The sequence below is a fragment of the Barbatula barbatula genome (assembly GCF_947034865.1).
Source record: "Barbatula barbatula genome assembly, chromosome: 20".
Taxonomy (NCBI): domain Eukaryota; kingdom Metazoa; phylum Chordata; class Actinopteri; order Cypriniformes; family Nemacheilidae; genus Barbatula; species Barbatula barbatula.
Window position 1 is genome coordinate 16,692,807 of NC_136783.1, and position 20,341 is coordinate 16,713,147.

General features: G+C 38.3%; 1 protein-coding gene across 1 annotated transcript in view; it reads left to right on the forward strand.

Moving 5' to 3' along the window:
* The window catches only part of diaph3 (diaphanous-related formin 3), a 214,110-nt gene that overhangs the window by 5,268 nt on the left and 188,501 nt on the right, over positions 1–20,341 (forward strand). The window contains exons 2-4 of the mRNA XM_079482660.1: positions 9,237–9,269; positions 13,126–13,299; positions 19,979–20,083. Of these exons, the coding sequence (XP_079338786.1) occupies positions 9,237–9,269; positions 13,126–13,299; positions 19,979–20,083 (312 nt within the window). The remainder of the gene's footprint in view (positions 1–9,236; positions 9,270–13,125; positions 13,300–19,978; positions 20,084–20,341) is intronic.

Below are 20,341 nucleotides of genomic sequence, written 5' to 3' on the forward strand. Positions count from 1 at the left end.
TGTATCCGTGGAGACCAGCTGTCAGCCCAGTCAATTCCCCTCTTTCTCCTGACAGACCACATCGCCCTTTGGACACAAACCTGGAGATTGGAATAGGGCCAGCCAGAGATCCACCCTCAAAATGAGGAAAGGATAGATGCAAATAAAGCATGACAGATCAGCAGACATTCTCATGCATGTTCTCCAAACAAAATAGACAGGGCTCCAGACAAAAAAAATGAAGGAGCCATTGGCTCCTATGGATGCTGTTGTATGCACAATATTTAACCGTCAATCAATTACTTCACTGTAACTTAGTTTGGTACTTTGTAAGGTAATTGTGATTGAATTTGTAAATTGAATTCAATTTTAATCGGAAAGGTAGTGCTGGTTTATGTAGCGATATTAGAATACTTTCATAGTATGTTTGAACTACTATGGCTGTTTCTGCATACGTGATTGAAACATACGTTTTTCAACATTTTTGTTACACAAGGACACAGGAAACTACACCTTGTACATAATTTTATTGGATTTGGAGTCCAGTTTATATTACAGCATATCTAAACGATCTATTTCAGATTCACACGTACTGCACATAATTGTATTTGCCTCACTCTTCCTCTGTTATGTGCATAGACTGGGGTGGTAGTCTGACAGCTGTCAATGGCATCTGTGCACTGAGCCCAATTGCTGCACTGCCTCGGTCTTGACGGCCAAGGTTAAGACAATCACTGGCAGGTGGGTGTGATTGAGCCTAATGGACTGCAATTGACACGATTAGCGTCTCTCACCTCTGCTGAGGTGCTTGTGGATTGATTTTAATAGCCTCTCCTGGCAAAGTGTCGATGGAAGAATCTGCATTCATGCATCCGTAGTTAAAGGTTTAGCTTGACCTTTGTGTTGTCAGACCCCCTGCTACCTTTTTCGTCATTACCCATCTAGTCACGGTTTCATTTGATGTCCAGTACTGTACCTGCTTGTCTTGGCTGGCCTTTGTGCTGCAGCTTTTCTTCCTTTATTAGTTGTGACAGACTGACACGATGGAAAGGGAGTTATGTTGTATATTTTTTTATGATTTTCTCTTTTTTTGGATTTAGTTTGATGGGTATATGCACATAAAAGTGGAAAATATTTTCTCAGTTTTTTAGTGTGTTAATTTTTGTGTTCTGTGGGTTTTTAAATTTGTTAAAAAACTGAATCAAATTAAGAATCAAATGTCAGTCATACATAGCTTCTTAGTCTACTAGTTTTATTCACCTCATCACGCTGAGCCTGGCTGGGTTAGGAGACAGTGTTTCCTAGCAACTTTTATTTCTTACATTTATCTCCGTGATCTTGATCCCAAAACCTTGTCAGTACCATTTTTGTTCAAAGCAGGTACAAAGCAGGTTGATAATCATTTCAGTTGACTTGATTTTGACTTTGAATTCTTTGGAAAGCAATGTACAGTACTCACAGCTAACATTGACTGAGATGACCTTTCATTGAAGGCTGTTTTGATGGATGACCGATTGCAGTGACCCAATAAACATGGTTATTAATAATAAAAGCAGGCGAAACAGGGTAACATTGTTAATTATAGCAATAAGTCCTTTTAATTAGACAGGTGCAATGAGGGAGTAAAAAGCGTGAGTAGGTGCAGAACCATTTATAATCCTTCAATTGGGTGTTCCATACAGCAGGGAGTAACACAGGCGCACACACACGGCAGGGAGTAACACAGGCGCGCACGCACACGTCAGTGAGGAACACAGGCGCACACGCACACGTCAGTGAGTAACACAGGCGCACACGTCAGTGAGTAACACAGGCGCACACGCACACGTCAGTGAGGAACACAGGCGCACACGCACACGTCAGTGAGTAACACAGGCGCACACGCACACGTCAGTGAGTAACACAGGCGCACACGCACACGTCAGTGAGTAACACAGGCGCACACGCACACGTCAGTGAGTAGCACAGGCGCGCGCACACGTCAGTGAGTAGCACAGGCGCGCGCACACGTCAGTGAGTAACACAGGCGCGCGCACACGTCAGTGAGTAACACAGGCGCGCGCACACGTCAGTGAGTAACACAGGCGCGCGCACACGTCAGTGAGTAACACAGGCGCGCGCACACGTCAGTGAGTAACACAGGCGCGCGCACACGTCAGTGAGTAACACAGGCGCGCGCACACGTCAGTGAGTAACACAGGCGCGCGCACACGTCAGTGAGTAACACAGGCGCGCGCACACGTCAGTGAGTAACACAGGCGCGCGCACACGTCAGCGAGTAACACAGGCGCGCGCACACGTCAGCGAGTAACACAGGCGCGCGCACACGTCAGCGAGTAACACAGGCGCGCGCACACGTCAGCGAGTAACACAGGCGCGCGCACACGTCAGCGAGTAACACAGGCGCGCGCACACGTCAGCGAGTAACACAGGCGCGCGCACACGTCAGCGAGTAACACAGGCGCGCGCACACAGCAGAGAGTAACACAGGCGCGCGCACACATCAGCGAGTAAAACAGGCGCGCGCACACATCAGCGAGTAACACAGGCGCGCGCACACATCAGCGAGTAACACAGGCGCGCGAACACATCAGCGAGTAACACAGGCGCGCGCACACATCAGCGAGTAACACAGGCGCACGCACTCAGCAGCGAGTAACGTATGATATTATACTGCATCTGTTTCCGGCACACCTAATTCTTTAATGACATACTCTTTGTTTTTCCACTTTGTAATAGCTTTTATCTTTCAATGTTGTTACATATGAAAAAAAGATTTTGTTATTGTAACAATTATGTATGAATAAATTCCTAATGAACCTAGCCATTATAGCTAAACGTGAAATAAGTTTGTGTGGCTACTATGAAGATTTTAGTTAAAGATGTTGATTATTGAGTCTGTGTTCTTGACCCAAAACTAGTCACCTGCCTTTCTTTAATATGTGAAGTCCCTCATAGTGTTTCCTGTCTTATGTTTTTTTTATGCCTCTAGCTAACACAATTCAGTTTTTTTTTCAGCTGAAAGGTTACTCACACTTCAAAGGGAATATGCAGGCTTTTTTATTCACTTAAAAAATAAAACTAAATTGCATTCTGTCAAACTTGCGAGTATTATACTAGTACTAAAACATGGAGTTTGTAAGGGTTTATTTTTACATTGTTATATGAAACCTGATTCAAATATACTTGCATTATTTTATAGTTGCAAGTATGCACAGTTTGAATTTCATAACTTGACTATAAACTTTCTTCTAGTCTTCGTGTTTACTGTAGGTGGTCAGCCCACCATCCTTGGCTGAGGTTGAGCAGGCCTCTAGCTTACGGTGCTTGGGTGTGTTGATCTCATTAGTAGACCTGAACTCAATCCTTGCAGTTCTGCTCTGCTGTAATGAGGATCTCCTACTGCTTGTCCTTCCCTGTACACAGACTGTTTTTGTTTGGGTTTTTCTGGTCTCTGGTCAGAATAGATTACCCTTTATCTAAGAGGTGTTCTTTTCCATGTATAAAACAATGACTTTCTCTCTTCCGTAGCCGTGTCAATCAATAGGAGTTTGTCTCTTCTGGTCGTGTCACACTTGCTGTAAATGATTAGTGCTACTATCAAGCTGTTTGCCCAGCTATCAAATACAGAACTGCTTTAATATCTTCAAAAACTTCCAACAGTAGCAAGCGGGTTTCATGTAAACTGAATTGCCATGATGCAATGAATGGAATGCGTGTAACTGCTTGAACAACATGATATTTCTTACCGCGTATGAATCTGTATAATGGAAATATTATATCTGAATATGAGTTTGCAGATGGTGAGATGGCTAAAGGCTGTGAAAATGACGGTGGGGAGTTGGATAACGAAACGGCGGTAGTTGAGACACGCCCCGGTGGCTCTGAGAATCTTTATTGTGTGAAGTTAATTAATATCTGAAATGTGAAACTTATGATCTCAAGTGCTTCACATGGGGACCCTTTAACCTGTTTATTTCTCTCAGCCATGTATGGAGAAGATTTTATTTTCAATCAGAGTCGTCATTCTGATCTAGCTTTATTATAGGAATTATATTTTGTAATTATATTAACTAGGGCTGCACAATTTGAGGAAAATGTCACATTGCGATTGCGATACGATAAACTGGGTATAATGAGTCAACTTGGTTGATATCAAGTAAAGAAAAATACACACATAGATAACTAAAAATGCTGAATTTTGTATTTCTCATCTGAGATGTACAGTTCAAACTAGCAACAAGAACTAGAATTGCACAAAGTTTTGAAATTAAAATAAAATGTTATAAAATTAAATAGCAGTAACATCTTTGCATTACTGAATTAAATTAACTTAAAATATATATATTCTCAACAATACAGGTACATAAAACAAATAGAACATAAATACGGATGTAAAATAGGAAAATTAGGAAAATTACTATTACTCTTTGTATGACATATTGCTTATTGCTCTCTGAACTCCTTGTAAGTCGATTTGGATAAAATGACGAAATGTAGCTAAATGACTAGATGTAAATGTAATCCCAACAAACAGAGATTTAAGCAGATTTTAACATACTTGTATGAACTCTTTTGAAAAAGAAACTGGATATAAATGTGTTTCATGCTCTGCAGAAAGTGACACATATTTAAGTTTCAGATTTAGTTTGACATAAATATAAACAACACATTTCAGAATAGTTGATGGATATATTTAGGGTTTAAGACAGAGTAAATGTTTATCAGTTTCGGAGTTTAAGTAATTTATATAATTACAACGAAAATATAATTACAGACAAGTAGTGTAAGGTGTACAGTATTTACTGTCTCAGGTAAATTAAGGATGACATATGGTTCTCTTAAATTGCATGTTTGGAGTGTTTCAAATTACAGAATTTTCTTTCTCCACATTTAAAAACAGCCATGACAAGAGTGTAGGGCCCTATGAAATCCATTTTATTTGTTCCCAAATTCAGCCCAAAACATTACCGTGATGTACGCCATGTTAATTTAAGGAAACTTTTCAAGAAATTAAATGTACTTGGATTCAACAGAAACAATATTCACCTGAACAGCTGATAAAAACATGTAAAACCGCTCCTAATATAGCTATTTAGGAGGAAATTAACTCTTCTTCAGCGCCTCGTGCTGATAACGAAACAGCTCTTCATTGTGGTGTAATGCCGCAACTGCTGCTTCAAATTACAGTCATTGGGCCTCATTCATGAAACATGAGCAGAACGATTTTTTGTGTAAATCGTTTTATGTAAATGTTCGGATTCATGATTTTTTTTAAGTTTTAAATGTTTGACTATCAAATCTGATGTTTATGAAGTATTTGTGAATCCGCAGGACAGTTTTCAGTCTGTTTTACACGCAAATTACTCAATCTACCCATATATTTACGAATGTTTCATGAATGAGGCCCATTGAGTGCACGCAGTGGTTTTTGCATAGACACCTGACAACCGAGAGTGACCATTTTAAGCACATTCTGGAGTTCTTTGATTTTGATTGTGTTAATAAAAAAAAGTGCTTCAATAATTGAATTTTTGGAGATCTGCATTTCTGAAATGAAGGTCATTTCCCATGCACAGACTTTCTGATTGATCACCAGCGCTTCATGTTTACAGCGGAGCATGTACATTTGTTTTGACTTAGTTAATGAAGCAAGACTGATGGCTGTGCTGCCTGGCCAAACCGTCAATAACTGCACTCTGTGTCTTTTTGACTATTATGTGTATCACATCGGAATTAATAGTGCATGTAAAGGTTGTGAAAATGTTGGTTTGGAATTTAACTTATTATAATGCCTGCCATCTGTGATGGTGTCGAACTGCTTGCGTTACGTACGTGCTAGTGAATAACTAGGGATGCACCGATACCAGTTTTTCTCTGCCGATCCGATTCCGATACTGAACTTTCAAATATCGGCCGATACCGATCCAAATCCGATATCAGTTATTGTTGACCTTTTAAGGTTTAGAATGTCTGTAACTCACACAGTCATTAAATTTATCTGCTTAAAGTCAAGCTTTGCATATTCATGAAATACATCAAAACGAAGATAAATAATATACACAGTATGACGGACATCTTTATTAAGAACACTGTGCTAAACTTATAATTGAAATAAATTGCATTTAATCAAGCTATGGAGTCATCCAAATGACAATCTGTATTTTCCAACCATCCAGCATTTCTTTGATTGAAGCTGAAATCACGCTGCTTCTGTGTGATCCTCGCAACTCTTTAGCATGTAGCACAGCACTCTGCAATGCGTAACCAGAATCCATCCCATGCGCGGTTAAACTCAAAAGGGACATGGGACACACGTCGGAGCTCCAAATATTAGCAGTGAAGCTCAAAGATTTGACATCTTTTAACTGATCCGCAACATGCGACGACACTATAGAATAACTCAGGCAAAGCTGTTTCAGAAATGTATTTACGCGATGGTAAACTAACGCGGTTCAGGCGACGGAAGCCTACATTTTCCACAACAGAGAGAGGCTGATTATCTAGTACAATAAATTCCACAACTTTTTCTGTGATTTTTACAGATTTTTTTGTCGTCTTTGTGAAGTTTTTCTTGCCTTTGAAATAATTCCTGCAAGGTTTGGTGCTTTAATTCGTCCTTTTTGCGTTTCCGTTGTACAAACTCTTCATGATCTTTTCCGTGATGCTTCTGAAGATGTTTGATTAAATGTGTCGTGTTGTAACGCGCAACAGTACTTACACACTGGCAGCTGTGCTGCTTTCTGTTGTTTCAAGCGTGAAATATTTCCACATCTGCGACATCTTCAACGCGCTGAAATTTCCATATAGGCATAAAGTTGGGCCCTGAAAGGTCTCCCCACTAAACTCGCCTGTCGGACCATTACGCAAAATAAATTTCAAAGTATTTAATTATTATTTTTAAGTAAATGCATTTTTCTCAAAATAAACGAACGTTTTCTATTTACTTAAATACAGCTCCCCGTTCAACAATTGCTGGTAATTTGGTATCGGATTTGGATCGGTTGTGCTGACTCGCGCATGATCGATACCCGATCCATTCAAAAAGGTATGGATCGGAGCCAAATCCGATCCAGAGTATCATATCGGTACATCCCTATGAATAACCCAATTCTTTCCCCCTCTTTTCTAATTGGAGGACTGGCAAAATATATGGTCTAAATGTGCAGTTTTTTAAAGGGAATGTGCAACGATGTTTCATAAATTCTACTTCTTTACAATGTTGCATATAAGGACTGGGCAAAAAAATCAGAAAATCGATTGATCGTTTTTTTAATGCCGTTGATCCAATATTGATTCTCAAAAGCTATGAATCAATTTATTCTTCAAATTTCCACGAGCACTGAACATTCATTAACATGAATGTTGTTGCTACTACTATCCACTAGATGGCACTTTTCTTTTTACAACTGGTGAATCTTACAACAGGGAGCATATCGTTCATTCACTACTTTATTCAACATGGAGGATGTGTTGTCTAATTTAACATTATAAACGGTGGATATAACGCTGGATTTGGAGATTGTTTGAAACTGATGAATGGAGCGGTCCCAGCACTAAAAGATGGCGGTCATGAACCGCACGAGTTGAGTGAAACTGAGTCATATGTCTGTGTTTTTTTGGCAATCGGCACGTATGTGCAAAAGTCAAGTCAAATTTATATTATTTATAAACAACAAAGTTGCGCCAAAGTGCTGTACAACAAAACAATCAAAAGCAAACCTCATATGACAAGAAGTACAACAAATAAAATACAATCAAAACATTAAAATAAAATGCTAAAAACTACATTTTAATCGCAAGTGCAGTAAACGCAAGTGCAACGTGATTACGTCACGGACATGCTAATTAGCACGTAACGCCACTTTGCACCATAGTGACGGGTAATAGTAGATTAAGATGGATTATTTACGAGCCTGTCTGTAAAAATGACAGACAATAAAAAAAGTAACTCGACCTCTGGAGGTATTGTGTGCTCGTGCTGTGGTCCCACCACCTGCACATGTTCAGGGCTGTATCTGGCTTTTATTAATGTGATCAAAATAAAGACTCATCGAAGATACAAATTATGCAGTACTACTCTATAGGTACTCAAGACCAATATGAGATTTGCAGAAACTGCGTGTTACGTCTGCTTTAATTTTTTTTGTATGTTATTCAAGTATTGTACTCCAGTAGCAAAACATGTATTTCTTTAGCACATCTGAACCAGTATTTTTCACCACTCAACCATGTTCCAAAGCAGCAGATGGGTCTAATTTTGTAATTTATCCAACATGCAGACTTTCCAATTGCAGATTAGCACATTCATATGTCACAGAGGAATATTTCTAATTTACAGTCGTCTGTGAAATTTTTGTCTTTTACACAAATGACTTTATACAAGGGTGGTCTTGTAACGGAAGAGAGCAGTTACCAATTGCACTTGCTGCAATTACATTCTCTGTTCCAATTTCCAAGTCAAATTTTTGTCATTCTTGCTTTGAATTGGATTTAATGTGCGGATACTTATGGGCTCAGATCCCTCAGCAATTCTCAAGGGGTGGGAGTGTAATATTATTAAATAAGAAGTATTTACAATTTTTGCCTCTGTGACTGGATTTCCAATTATTTCTTTGTATATATTTATGAACACATTTCTTTATTTGAACTAATCAACAAATTTGATCTGAGAAAAGAGATGTATACCTCCTTCTTTGCTTAACTTTACTAAAGTAGACTTCATAAAATGCACATTTGGCAGAACATCTTGAGACTTTGGAAATGTTACTGTTAGCTGTGTAATCTCAGATTATATGAACTAATCATCGGGCCTCTATTGTTACATGCTACACTGAAATTTGTGTTCTTTGCTCAAGACTACCTTTTGAAATTTGCTTTAGAGAGGTTAGAAATAGTTTTTATTTATTCACTGTGATGTGCCCTGGTTACAGTAGCAAGTTAGACAGTCAGGGTTACCAGCTCTAAACATGGTCAAATTTGCTTATCAAAGACCGAGGTGTATTGTCAAAATGTGTGTTTTTGTAAAATGCAGTCCTAAACTGTTAGAAAATTACTGTTAATTCGTAACAGTTCATCGTAATTCCTAGTTCATCCAGATTCTAGATGTAGGCTAGCAAGTTTTACTGGCTTCTTAAATCAAAAGCTTTGTTTTAGCCATGTCATTTCTCCCTGCACTTAGACTGCAATGTCATCCTCAATGCCACTGTGAAATTATTCTAATCACGTTTCTCTCTTTTTTCTCCCACTGTTCATAGCACTTAAACATCAGAACACTTACTGATGATGTGGTAAGACTCCATTTTTACATCAGGCTTTTCTCACTTGTTCCACTGGACATTCATTCTTTCTTATACAACGTTTTGACTAACAGCAGGCTTACATCTTAAGTTTTAAATCCTCACATTATTAACCATACTATACCTAATACCTAAATCTTTTGAGTCTCTTAACCACATCACCGCATTCAAAGCAATTTCTTGTTTGCTCTGGCTCAATTAAATTTACTTATCTACTACCATGTTAATTGTACTTTACTTATTTGTTCATCAGCACTTTTCTTTTTGTTTTTTTCAGCACTTGTAGCATTTTAGTTTTTTCAGTGCTTGTTTTAAGACTAGGGATTCAGTCAGTGCCTGTCTAACACTTTACTAACGCTAATGCTATTCTTTAAGCTTGTTTTGATGGTTCCTATAGTAAGTGGGACAGTATAGCATTAGACCTGTCCGAGATGAACCCTAGGAACATGTAAGGATTTTAAAATCTGCACAGATATTTCATATTCCATATTTGGAAAATTAATTCAAGTTCTTAGAATGAGCAGTAATCACAATTTATTTAACACCCATTAGATACAATAACATGTTGAAGTTTCAGATTATGTGTCCTTTATGATGATGAACCATTTGTTTATTTCCTTGTTTCGTGTGAAAAGTAAAACGACCCAAATGGTGTTGCTCTGAATTCTGAACCATCTTAGAATTTCATGTACCTGGCAGAATTGTAGTAAACATTTTGGTGATATCAAGTATTTGCAGCTGGACCTGCTTCCTCCTGCAGCAGTGAAAGCAATGAATTATTTTGGATGGGGGACTTCGGGTCATGGAGTGGAGAAGTCAGTTAATTTAAACAGCACATGGACAACCTTATCGATGGAACTCAGCGGCTGTTTTCACCCTCATGTTAAATGGCAACAAACATTGCCATTTAGCACTGCAATCATCCCCATCCTCACGTCGCTCTCATATTATCCTTTTCACTTTCCTCACTCCTTCTTAACGCTCTATTAATCTTCAATACATTTTAATCTTCTCTTCTTTAATCCTCTATGTCTAGGGTACTTTACTCTTTTTCCATCTCTCTCCTACTTTAAGATCTCTCTTGTAGCCTTAAAATGTGTTTAGTTTTTTTGCATTATTGACTGGCATCAAAATGTGTTTTGTTTTTGTTGGGTTTGGTATTGATCCGGACAGCCCAGAGTAAAGTTAAGACCCAGGAACAGAGTAATTAGGACTCTGATGAGGTAGACACCATTGGGACATTCCCTCTGTCACACAGACACACCAAAGTCAGGTGCTGTCTGAAATATATAAATCAGTTAAGAGCTATCAATCAAGTTTTTGCTTGGAATTGAGATTAAGTAATTTCTACATTAGAAAATAACATATGACTAAATATTGGTCTTTACCACAAAAAGCATAGTATGCAGCTCAGAAATATAAATATTGATTGAGAAGAAATATCAATAGGTGAAAACAGTGTTTCCCACAGGATTTTGAGAGACTGGCGCTGGTGACGTCTCACAGTAATGAACACATTTGTGACTCTGTCATGTGCGTTTGGTCTAGTGGTCTAGTGTTGTTTCGCTTCTACTCTCTGATCTATCGCATTTTATTGTAATTTAACACAACTGAATGCTTTTTCACATATTATCTGTTCTGTTGTCAGACCTAAAAGAAGTATAAAATATTGACTGAACACGACCCACAACACCTCTTGTTTAATCCAACCAGCTGTTGATTTTACTGCTGCTAAAATCCTGATTTATAAACGTGACATTGTCTGACAAAATCACCATACATCGTCATTGAAGAGCGGATATATGAGGTGGCCATATTTTTGCCATATTACTTGTTTGTCTCATGCAGCACAGACTTTACGGCTGTTCTCTTCATATCAATGTTTTGTTGTGTTATGAGGGCTTTTTTATTTTAAATGCGAGTGATAGTTTTATTGAATATTGCTTCTAGTGGAGACAATTGAATAGAGAGAATTGGAGAAATATGGGAGAATACACTGTTGCTGTTACACAGAGTAACAACTACGAACCATAGAACAGAACATACGCACACTCCAAGCACATAGAAGGGGTGTGCGGGAAATTCTGCTAACCTTTCATTAAGTCAAATAAACTCGGATCAGCTGTCTTCTCTGTCAATAGCATCTGTGACTTTTGACGGTTAAGCGGAAAGGCATGTACACGGAGGAACACATATTGAATACACCGCCAAATGTGTTAGAGAGAGGAGAGAGGCGCTGAGTACTCGCAACTCTACAACGAATTAAGCTGTTTTAAATCATAAAATACAAATTTAAATTGGAATCATGAAAAATATATTCATAGCTACCAGTGTTGGATAGTGTGGCCGCGACAAATAAAAAAATATGGTAAACAGACAACACAGTGATATGTTGTTATGAGAGGTAACATATAAAAAATGTTATGTTCGTTTTGAAACTATGGCGGCTCCAATTAGACGATGGTGGGCCCCCATAGTCTAATTAATGAATGGGAAACACTGGGTGAACGATGTAAAACCAAAAGGATGAGAAAGTGAATACACAGGTATGCGTCAGTCTCTGACAAACAAGATGGCATTTTGCTGAGGGACAGCAGAGGGAGTGTATATGAAGCAGTCGAAGGGGTTCGCAAATGTTTTCTATGGGTAAATCATGTCCTTAGATAATGGGGGTGGTCTTTTCTAGGTGAGGGCTGATGCTTGGTCATAGTGGAAATGTGTTTTGGTGCTGAGAGGTTGAATTACTGGAGTAGGGCATGCTAAAGTGATCAGAAGAGAAATGATGGGGAATGGAGCCATTAGTATAACATCAAAGTGTCTATTGGTGAAAAAGGAGAGCGAGAGAGGGAGAGAGAGATTGGACTGAAGCTGCAGACTCATAAACACCTAAACAGCCCTGAAAAGCACTTCATCATCTCGATCAGCTCGCCTTGGCTGCGGTATGATGTCTGTTGTTGTTATCGAGGTGCTGGATGCACATATTTATTTATCTATTCACCGGTAACGAGTGTGGAATAGCAAACTGCTTCTTCCCTCCGCCGGGAATGAATCTCTGTGATTAAACTGATCAGTGCCATCACTCAATGTAGCGAAGAGGCGCTTTAGGGCAACAGCAAACCAAATTAGACAGATGATGGTGTCATACGGTATCAGACACCACACATTCGCTCTGCGCACTGGCTTCACACTCTGTAGATGCTACCTACTCTCGGATCCACTGCTTGTGTTTAATTAATTTTACATCAGTGTCGTTGCTGATTATCTCAGTGTGTTGCTCTGTTTCTCACTCCGATAATGCACACCGGGTGGTGGCTGTGAAAAATATTTTCAAAAATAACTGCTGCTAATTTACCCACCCCCGAATGAGAGGGGCAAGGCCCCTGAAAATAAACCACCTACCTTTTCAGCTAGATCTAACATCTAAATCGCCCATCTCCCTGTTGCGCCCACAGGCCGGGGGAGAACAAACAGCTCCCTGACAAATCTAATCCAATTAGGAAATCATTATCTGTGTGATGCAAGCCCACCACCTCGATACATATCGATGCTGGGTTACTGTGTCTCTGCGGATGCTCAGACGCTCTGTTTGTTAGGCTGTCTGAATTTAACAGATACATCTAGAAACTGAACTTAAACTTGGCTCTTTGAATAAGAAAGGAGGTGAAAGTAAAGAACGGAAACATCAGCTCGTTACATGTTTGGTGATTTGCTGTTGACTAACATGCTTTTTTCTGGTTTTCAGAATCACTAAGCAGTAACAATGCAGTTGTAAAATAAAAAAAAATAAAAAACTGTGTTATGATAAGTCATCTTACCTAACCCTATCTAAAAAAAATTTTTTTTTCAGTTGGACAGGTTTTCCAGTATCCGGATTCCTGGCAGTAAAAAGGAACGTCCACACCTGTCCCATATGGCCAAGCACTCTTCTTCTGGTGACTGGTCTACCCCCTCTGAATTTCAGGAGCTCTCTTCAAGGATCACATCCGAGAAGGAAATCCTGGCTCTCTTTGAGAAAATGATGGTAAGATTGTAATAATAATATAAATGGACAAAATTATTGGGATTCCCCACTCTAATTAACATGTTTATCTATTCAAATCATTCTAATCAAATAATATTTAAAAAGAGTTTTGTTTCCACCCTTATTGCAACAGTTTCCGTTTTGAAATCTCGATACCCCTGTGTAAAAAATTATCGATGGGTTTGGGTGATGAGTGTTTTTGCCTAAAGGTGTTCAGCCGGCCTCAGGTCTGCGCTTCATGCAGATCAGTCTAGTTCTTCCACACTATACTGAATCAATCATTTATTTTTCGAATCTTGCTTTGTGGACAGAAAACATAAAATGTGTTTATGACATTTTAAACCTGTTCTGACATGAGCAATAAGAAAACAACAACAGCAACCACATTTTATCATATTAGATAAAAGGAAGGGGTCAACATTAAAACATTTACACAAAAAGATGAAATACTATTATGAATGACAAATACAAAGAAAATATTTGAATTTGGTTCAGTGACTTTTCACTTGGGCCTAAATTGAATGCTTTGTTGTATGTAAGTGTACTAATATGACAGTTTTCCCAATGTGTATTGTTTCAAAGTAGCTTTACAGAAAACATTTTGGTATTTTAAGAAACTATAAAAATGTACAATTTTTATCCATAAGCACCCAGTAAACAAATTAAAGGCAGCAGTGAGGAGGAACAAAAAAATCCACAAGGTGCTCTGTTAGATGGGCCAGTTCTAATCTGTATACACAGTGTGAATATTTTGTCGAAGCTAATTGTATAAATTGTAATAAATTGGTGAGATACATGCTAGATCACTGTATGAGACTGAAGTACAGGTACTTCAGAAAAAAAAGTATCGTGAAAATGTCAATATTTCAAAGGGTGAAACTCGTACATTATATAGATTCAGTGCACATAAAAATATAAATATTTCAAGCCTTAATGACTTGATGATTATGGCTCACAGATAATGAAATCCCCAAATTCTGTGTCTCAGAAAATTTAATTATTATATAAGATCAATACAAAATTATATTTTAAACAGAAATGTCAGGCTTCTGAAAAGTATGTTCATTTCTGTGCACTCAATAGTTGGTTGGGTCTCCTTTTGCATGAATTACTGCATCGATGCGGTGTGGAGGCAATCAATCTGTGGCACTGCTCATGTGTAACGGAAGCCCAGGTTGCTTTGATAGCGGCCTTCAGGTCATCTGCCTTGTTGGGTCTGGTGTCTCGTCTTCCTCTTGACAATACCCCATAGGTTTTCTATGGGGTTCAGGTCAGGCGAGTTTGCTGCACTGTAACAACATGGTCATTGAACCAGCTTTTGGTACCTTTGGCAGTGTGGGCAGGTGCCAAGTCCAGCTGGAAAATGAAATCAGCATCTCCATAAAGCTTGTCAGCAGAAGGAAGCATGAAGTGCTCTAAAATGTCCTGGTAGATGGCTGTGTTGACTCTTGACTTCAGAAAACACAGTAGTTAAGTGCAAGTAGTGGAAAAAACGTGGGAAAAACCAGACTAAACAGCAGGGCCAGTTCTTCTCTGTCTGTTCGGAGTAAACATATCGGCTAACAACTAATTGGTACTTATTCATCACAGCCATATTTGGATTTGATGAGATGCATTTAACATTGATAGACATGAACCAGATTGTAAAGCTGTTAAATCTACGTACTGTAAAGTTATGTCTACATGGTCAATCTTATGTTTTCTGCTGTGGTACTTTTAATTTCTTTACTTTCTCAAGTTTCTGATACTTTAGAGACTTTTGAATTGTTTCTTTGTTTAGATTTTCAAATAGTTCTGTTGCTGCTGTTGAAGTTAACATCAGTTGCACTTCAATTACAAACTGAACTAAAAATCAGCCAACCATTCGTCCTAGTTCCCCTCAAGTGTCATTGTAAAATTTCCACAATCCTCCATTGTCAGAGTGCTATCGTATAGAGGTCCCTGTAGGTGCACCCCCTACTTGTGGGGGTGTTGTTAGCGGTTCAGCAGCTTCTTCGAGCGCAGGATTGAGTGACAGGAGCAGCCACTGCTGGGTAGGAAGGGAGAGTGCGGATAACGTGGGCAGAGACGCAGTCATTAGTCACGGCAAGTACGGGTTTGGATACATGAGCATGCCAGCAGAGGTGACAGGGCCAACGGTGGTAATGGATGCCTTTCCGCTGTGCGCCCTATCCGCATCTATCCCAGCATCCTCCGCTTTCTCTCTATGACATGCAAAGTCTGCATCAGGGTTGCTAGCCCATCAGTAAAATCTTAAATGGCCCTGTTGCTTATCTATCATCTTGAGAAAAGAAAGCAAGTGTGTTGTGAGTAAAGGGGACATAAGACCAGAGGACAGTCAACATTGTATGCAGGCATTATCATTTTTCCTCTCACCTCCCTCTCAATGTCTTGTTCTTCCTCTCACTTGTATTGATTTTATCGATCTGTATTTTCTATGAGATTTTTTTTGCTTTATCTGTTATTGACTGTAGTTGTAAACAGTCTGTGTTTTTTCAGATACATAGTTTAGAAAGTGCAGCGAGCTTCTGTAGTTATCCTTGGCTCTGGACATGTTGCTTCTGTGAATTGGAGGGTTTAATTTATCCATAAATTTCTGCTACACTCTTAAAAATAAAGGTGCTTAAAAGGTACTTTACAGAGATGCAGTAGAACAGTGTTTCTCAAACTGTGGTATGCGTGCCACTAGTTGTTCTTGAAGAGACGTGACCCCACACATATATTTTTTTAATCTTCTGTGTTAAATATTCTTTCCACATTGTTTGTCTTCAATACAAGTTTGTAGTCTTTTTGCAAGACCCCACAAAGTTGAAAAATCCCACATAAAAGTAATTTACAGAGCCCTATTTACAGTGCACAAAAGAAGTGTTTTGTGTCCACTATCACTGCTGACTAACTTGAACAACATGTAAAAAACATTTTTTTATTGGAGCATGTGGTGTAAAGATAAAGATTCACAACTCTATTCATTTAAGTGTTTATTCATATGATTTTCTATGGCGGTCATTAGCTGGTACTTGGAACAACTAATTTTATTAAAGGTGGTACTTGATCTGGAAAGTTTGAGAACCACTACTATACAAGAAACATTTTTGGTTTCCACAAAGAACCATTCAGTCAAAGTATAAAGACCAAAGGTCGGGTCTTTATATTTTCTTCCAAACGGAGGACAATATGTATTTTTAAATAAATAAACTCTTTAATAATTTAGCCCAGATGTATACTGTATAAAATATATAATCTTTTATCAGGCCATTTATTTAATATTTTGATATCCACAGTATGTATGTATTGTAGGCTCTGTGGCTTTAGCGAAATTCCCTCTTAATAGAAGTCTGATAAATAATATTTGTAAATAAAAAAACTACTGACAACTAACAATCTGCAAATGTAGTGTAACAATTAAAATGCTCTCATCCTAAACAAAAAACAAAGCTACTAACTAAATTAGCCTTTCTATGCCATATGTAGTACTTCTATCCTTAAATAATTTCCTAATTAGAACGTTTGTCATTACAAAATGCGACCCTGCTTGTGAAAACCCAGCAGATGTCATTTTACTGTTTTATAATTAAAAACATCCTACAGAATATTCTTTGAAAATATAACAGGAATGTCTTAATTATTGACTGAATAATGCCATTTTAAAGATTGAAATCTTATTGAAAGTAATGCTTGAAATTAATCTTTTATGATTATCTAATAATTAATTAGAATCTATACCAACCAAATTATTAAAAGAGTTGCTACCTGTTGCAGTTAAGCACAGTCATAACATTATCAACACGTCAAGTCCCAAGACCCTTTAAGCTGGCTGTCCTTGTACCTCTAATCAAGAAACCAAACTTAGAGCCACATGAATTGGGAAGCTATAGACTGATTTGAAATCTCCCTTGCCCGTCTAAAATACTAGAAAAAGTAGTGTCCACTCAGTTGTGCTTTATCTTACCAAATAATGACATGCACGAAAAATTTAAGTCAGACTTTAGACCCCATCATAGTATCGAAACGGCGGTACTTAAAATTACAAACGACCTGCTTATAGCATTAGATAAAGGCAACATCTCCATCTTAGTCTTGCTTAACCTTAGTTCTGTGATCAATACTGTATACCAGGGGGCCAACGTTTTTTGGGGCAAGGACCTCTTAGATGAGAGATGAAGGGAGCATGGACCCCCTTATACTAAATGTGTAAACAGCGCTAATTAAATATGAACAACTCTTATTGTCACAGCAATATTATGTTAAGAAATTACATTAGCACTATTATGCATGCTGTTGTTGCACTTGCACATACTGTATATACTTTTCTGTGTATTATTTCTATTAATAATATAGATTGATTATTTTAAGGGATTTTCAGCATGGACAATTTACTTGACTTGAACATATTTTTTTTACTAAGGCTTCAATGAGATGACTGACCCTGGTTAATGGCACAAAGACTATTCTAGTGGAGTTAGAGGTTGACTCTGGATGCGAATGAAATCAGTGCATATTTTATGCATTCTGTTGTAAAAGCATGCCGTTTTATTAAGTGTAGCCTAATTCTTTTTTTTTTATCCGCTTCTCTGTGTATTGCAGAACACACCGCTATTTTAGCTTCGGATTTTGGTTTTTTGGAGCTTCAGTGAGTCTGTGCGGCCGCGCACGTGTGCAGCCTAAAGAGAACGTTGGTTGTAATATTTCTTTAACCATGCTTTACATTTTGAACAAAAAAGTTTGCTGTGAGAACTGTAATTAGCGGACCTCTTGCAGTTCCACTGAGGACACCCTAGGGGCTGCGGACCCCAGGTTGAAGACCCATGCTGTAGACCTACTTTTAGATCGCCTACACAATTATACCGGTATTCAGGGACAGGCAGATCTTACTTGCCTGACAGATATCAGTTTGTCCATTTAAATGGGTAATTGTCGAATCTAACGCGAGATAATTCTGGATTACCTCAGGGATCAATTTAAGGACCTTTGCTTTTCTCCATATACATGCTGCCCCCTTGGCAACATTATTAGCTTCCACTGTTATGTAGATGATACTCAGCTACCGTATATATCTCATCAAGACCAGATTATTCCTTTCAGCAATCCAAATTAACAGAGTGTATCCAAAACATTGGATGACAAGTAATTTCCTGTCTTTAAATTCCAATAAACAGAAATATTACTTATGGACTAAAGACACGTAAATAGAATATTTCTGATTATACCCTGCAAATTGAAGGTTAATAAATACAGTTAAAGACCTAGCCGTTATATTAGACAGCAACCTGTTATTAGGAAATCAGATCAGAAATGTCACAAAAACATTTTTCTTCCACCTTAGAAATGTTGCCAAACTGCGAAATATTCTGTGTGTTGCTGATGCAGAAAAATTCATTCATGCATTTACGACCTCAAGATTTGAATATTTTAATGCACTACTCAGTGGTTGTCCTGCATTATCAATAAACAAACAACATTTACTTTTATGCATTTGGCAGGCGCTTTTATCCAAAGCGACTTACACTGCTTTAAACTATACATTTGTTTTGTACAAAGTATTTGCAATCCCCTGGGATCGAACCCACAACCTTGGCATTGCTAGCTACAGTTTAGCTCCTTCTCATATGTAGCACCTAGTCAGACACACTCCCAATTTAAGTCTAGATTAAAGACACATCTTTTCAGCCAAGCATTCACATAATACATAATATGCTAAATAAAATAAAAAAATTATGAACAGCAGCTACGTCAGATGAACGTCATATGCCCATCCCAAACTAGAGATTACGCCAGGTGAACATCCCGTGCCATCCTCCTTAGAGAGCCTGTGGACTGACTCACCTCCCCAGCTCCAGCTCAGGAAATTTCCCCACCCAAGAGCAAAGGACTACTTGTTGTCACATTAATGCTAAACAGTATTTACAAGACTTAATATTTAATGCTAAACTTACATCACGTGACAGCAGTTTGAAGTCATTGCTGCACTCAGCTACATTATGCTATTGCTATTTAACCTGATTTTAACATTCCTCTGATATCGGTCACAAAATGAGACAAAATTAGACTTAAACAGTTTCAACAAATGAAATAAGCTCTCCCTGTTATTTGTAGACATTTGCTCAGTAACTTTTAATAAGTCACAGAGTGCAGCTCTGTGAGGTTTTTTTCTCCATTTATTTATCATTTATTACAGCCCTTGGGGTTCCTTGCCCAAGAGCCGTGTTGGCTTGCTCAACGAGAGACTGCTATATTAGATTATCTTAAAAGTTCGGTAAATTCCATTAACATTGCTTTATTAAAATGATCTTACTTGTTCTACAAACACCATGCACTGTACTGTGTTTGACCTTTTCTATGTTTTCTGTTTTTCTTATTTTCTCCTGTAAAGCTGCTTTGGAACTATGCACATTGTGAAAAGCGCTATATAAATCAAATTGAATTGAATTCATATGACTGTTAAAATTGAAATAAGCTCTTTGCTTTAGAATGATGTCTAAATTGGTTTATAACTGTTTTTCAACTTTGCCCTTTGAGCAGAAACATTGGAACCAGTGTCCATTTAGCTAAACTCCTGATGTCCAAGCTCTCTTATAAATGATTTGGGATGTCATTAGCAGGTTACAATACAGAATTTGCAACCAACAAACATATATATTTTTTCTATTAACATGGTTTCTCTGTGTGGTTTGTATTTAAGGAGGATATGAACCTTAGTGAGGAAAAGAAAGAACCCCTCAGAGAGAAGGACTTGAGCACCAAACGGGAGATGGTCCTTCAGTACATCATCACAGCTGCGAAAACCGTAAGTCAAAGAGTGACTACAGCCACATACACTAACACGCACGCACGCACGCACACACACACGCACACACGCACACAGAGACAAGCGTGTGTGTCTTTTATTGTACTTGTTAGTTCGCCTTGATAAAAATATCTATAACCACCGGTCTCTTTTGAGCACATTGACAAGCTAAAGACTGTATTTTTCTGAGATGATTGCCATCATTTTAGTTTGTGTCTTTGTTCTCTTCTCATGAGGTAAGAGGGAGGCGTTAATCTT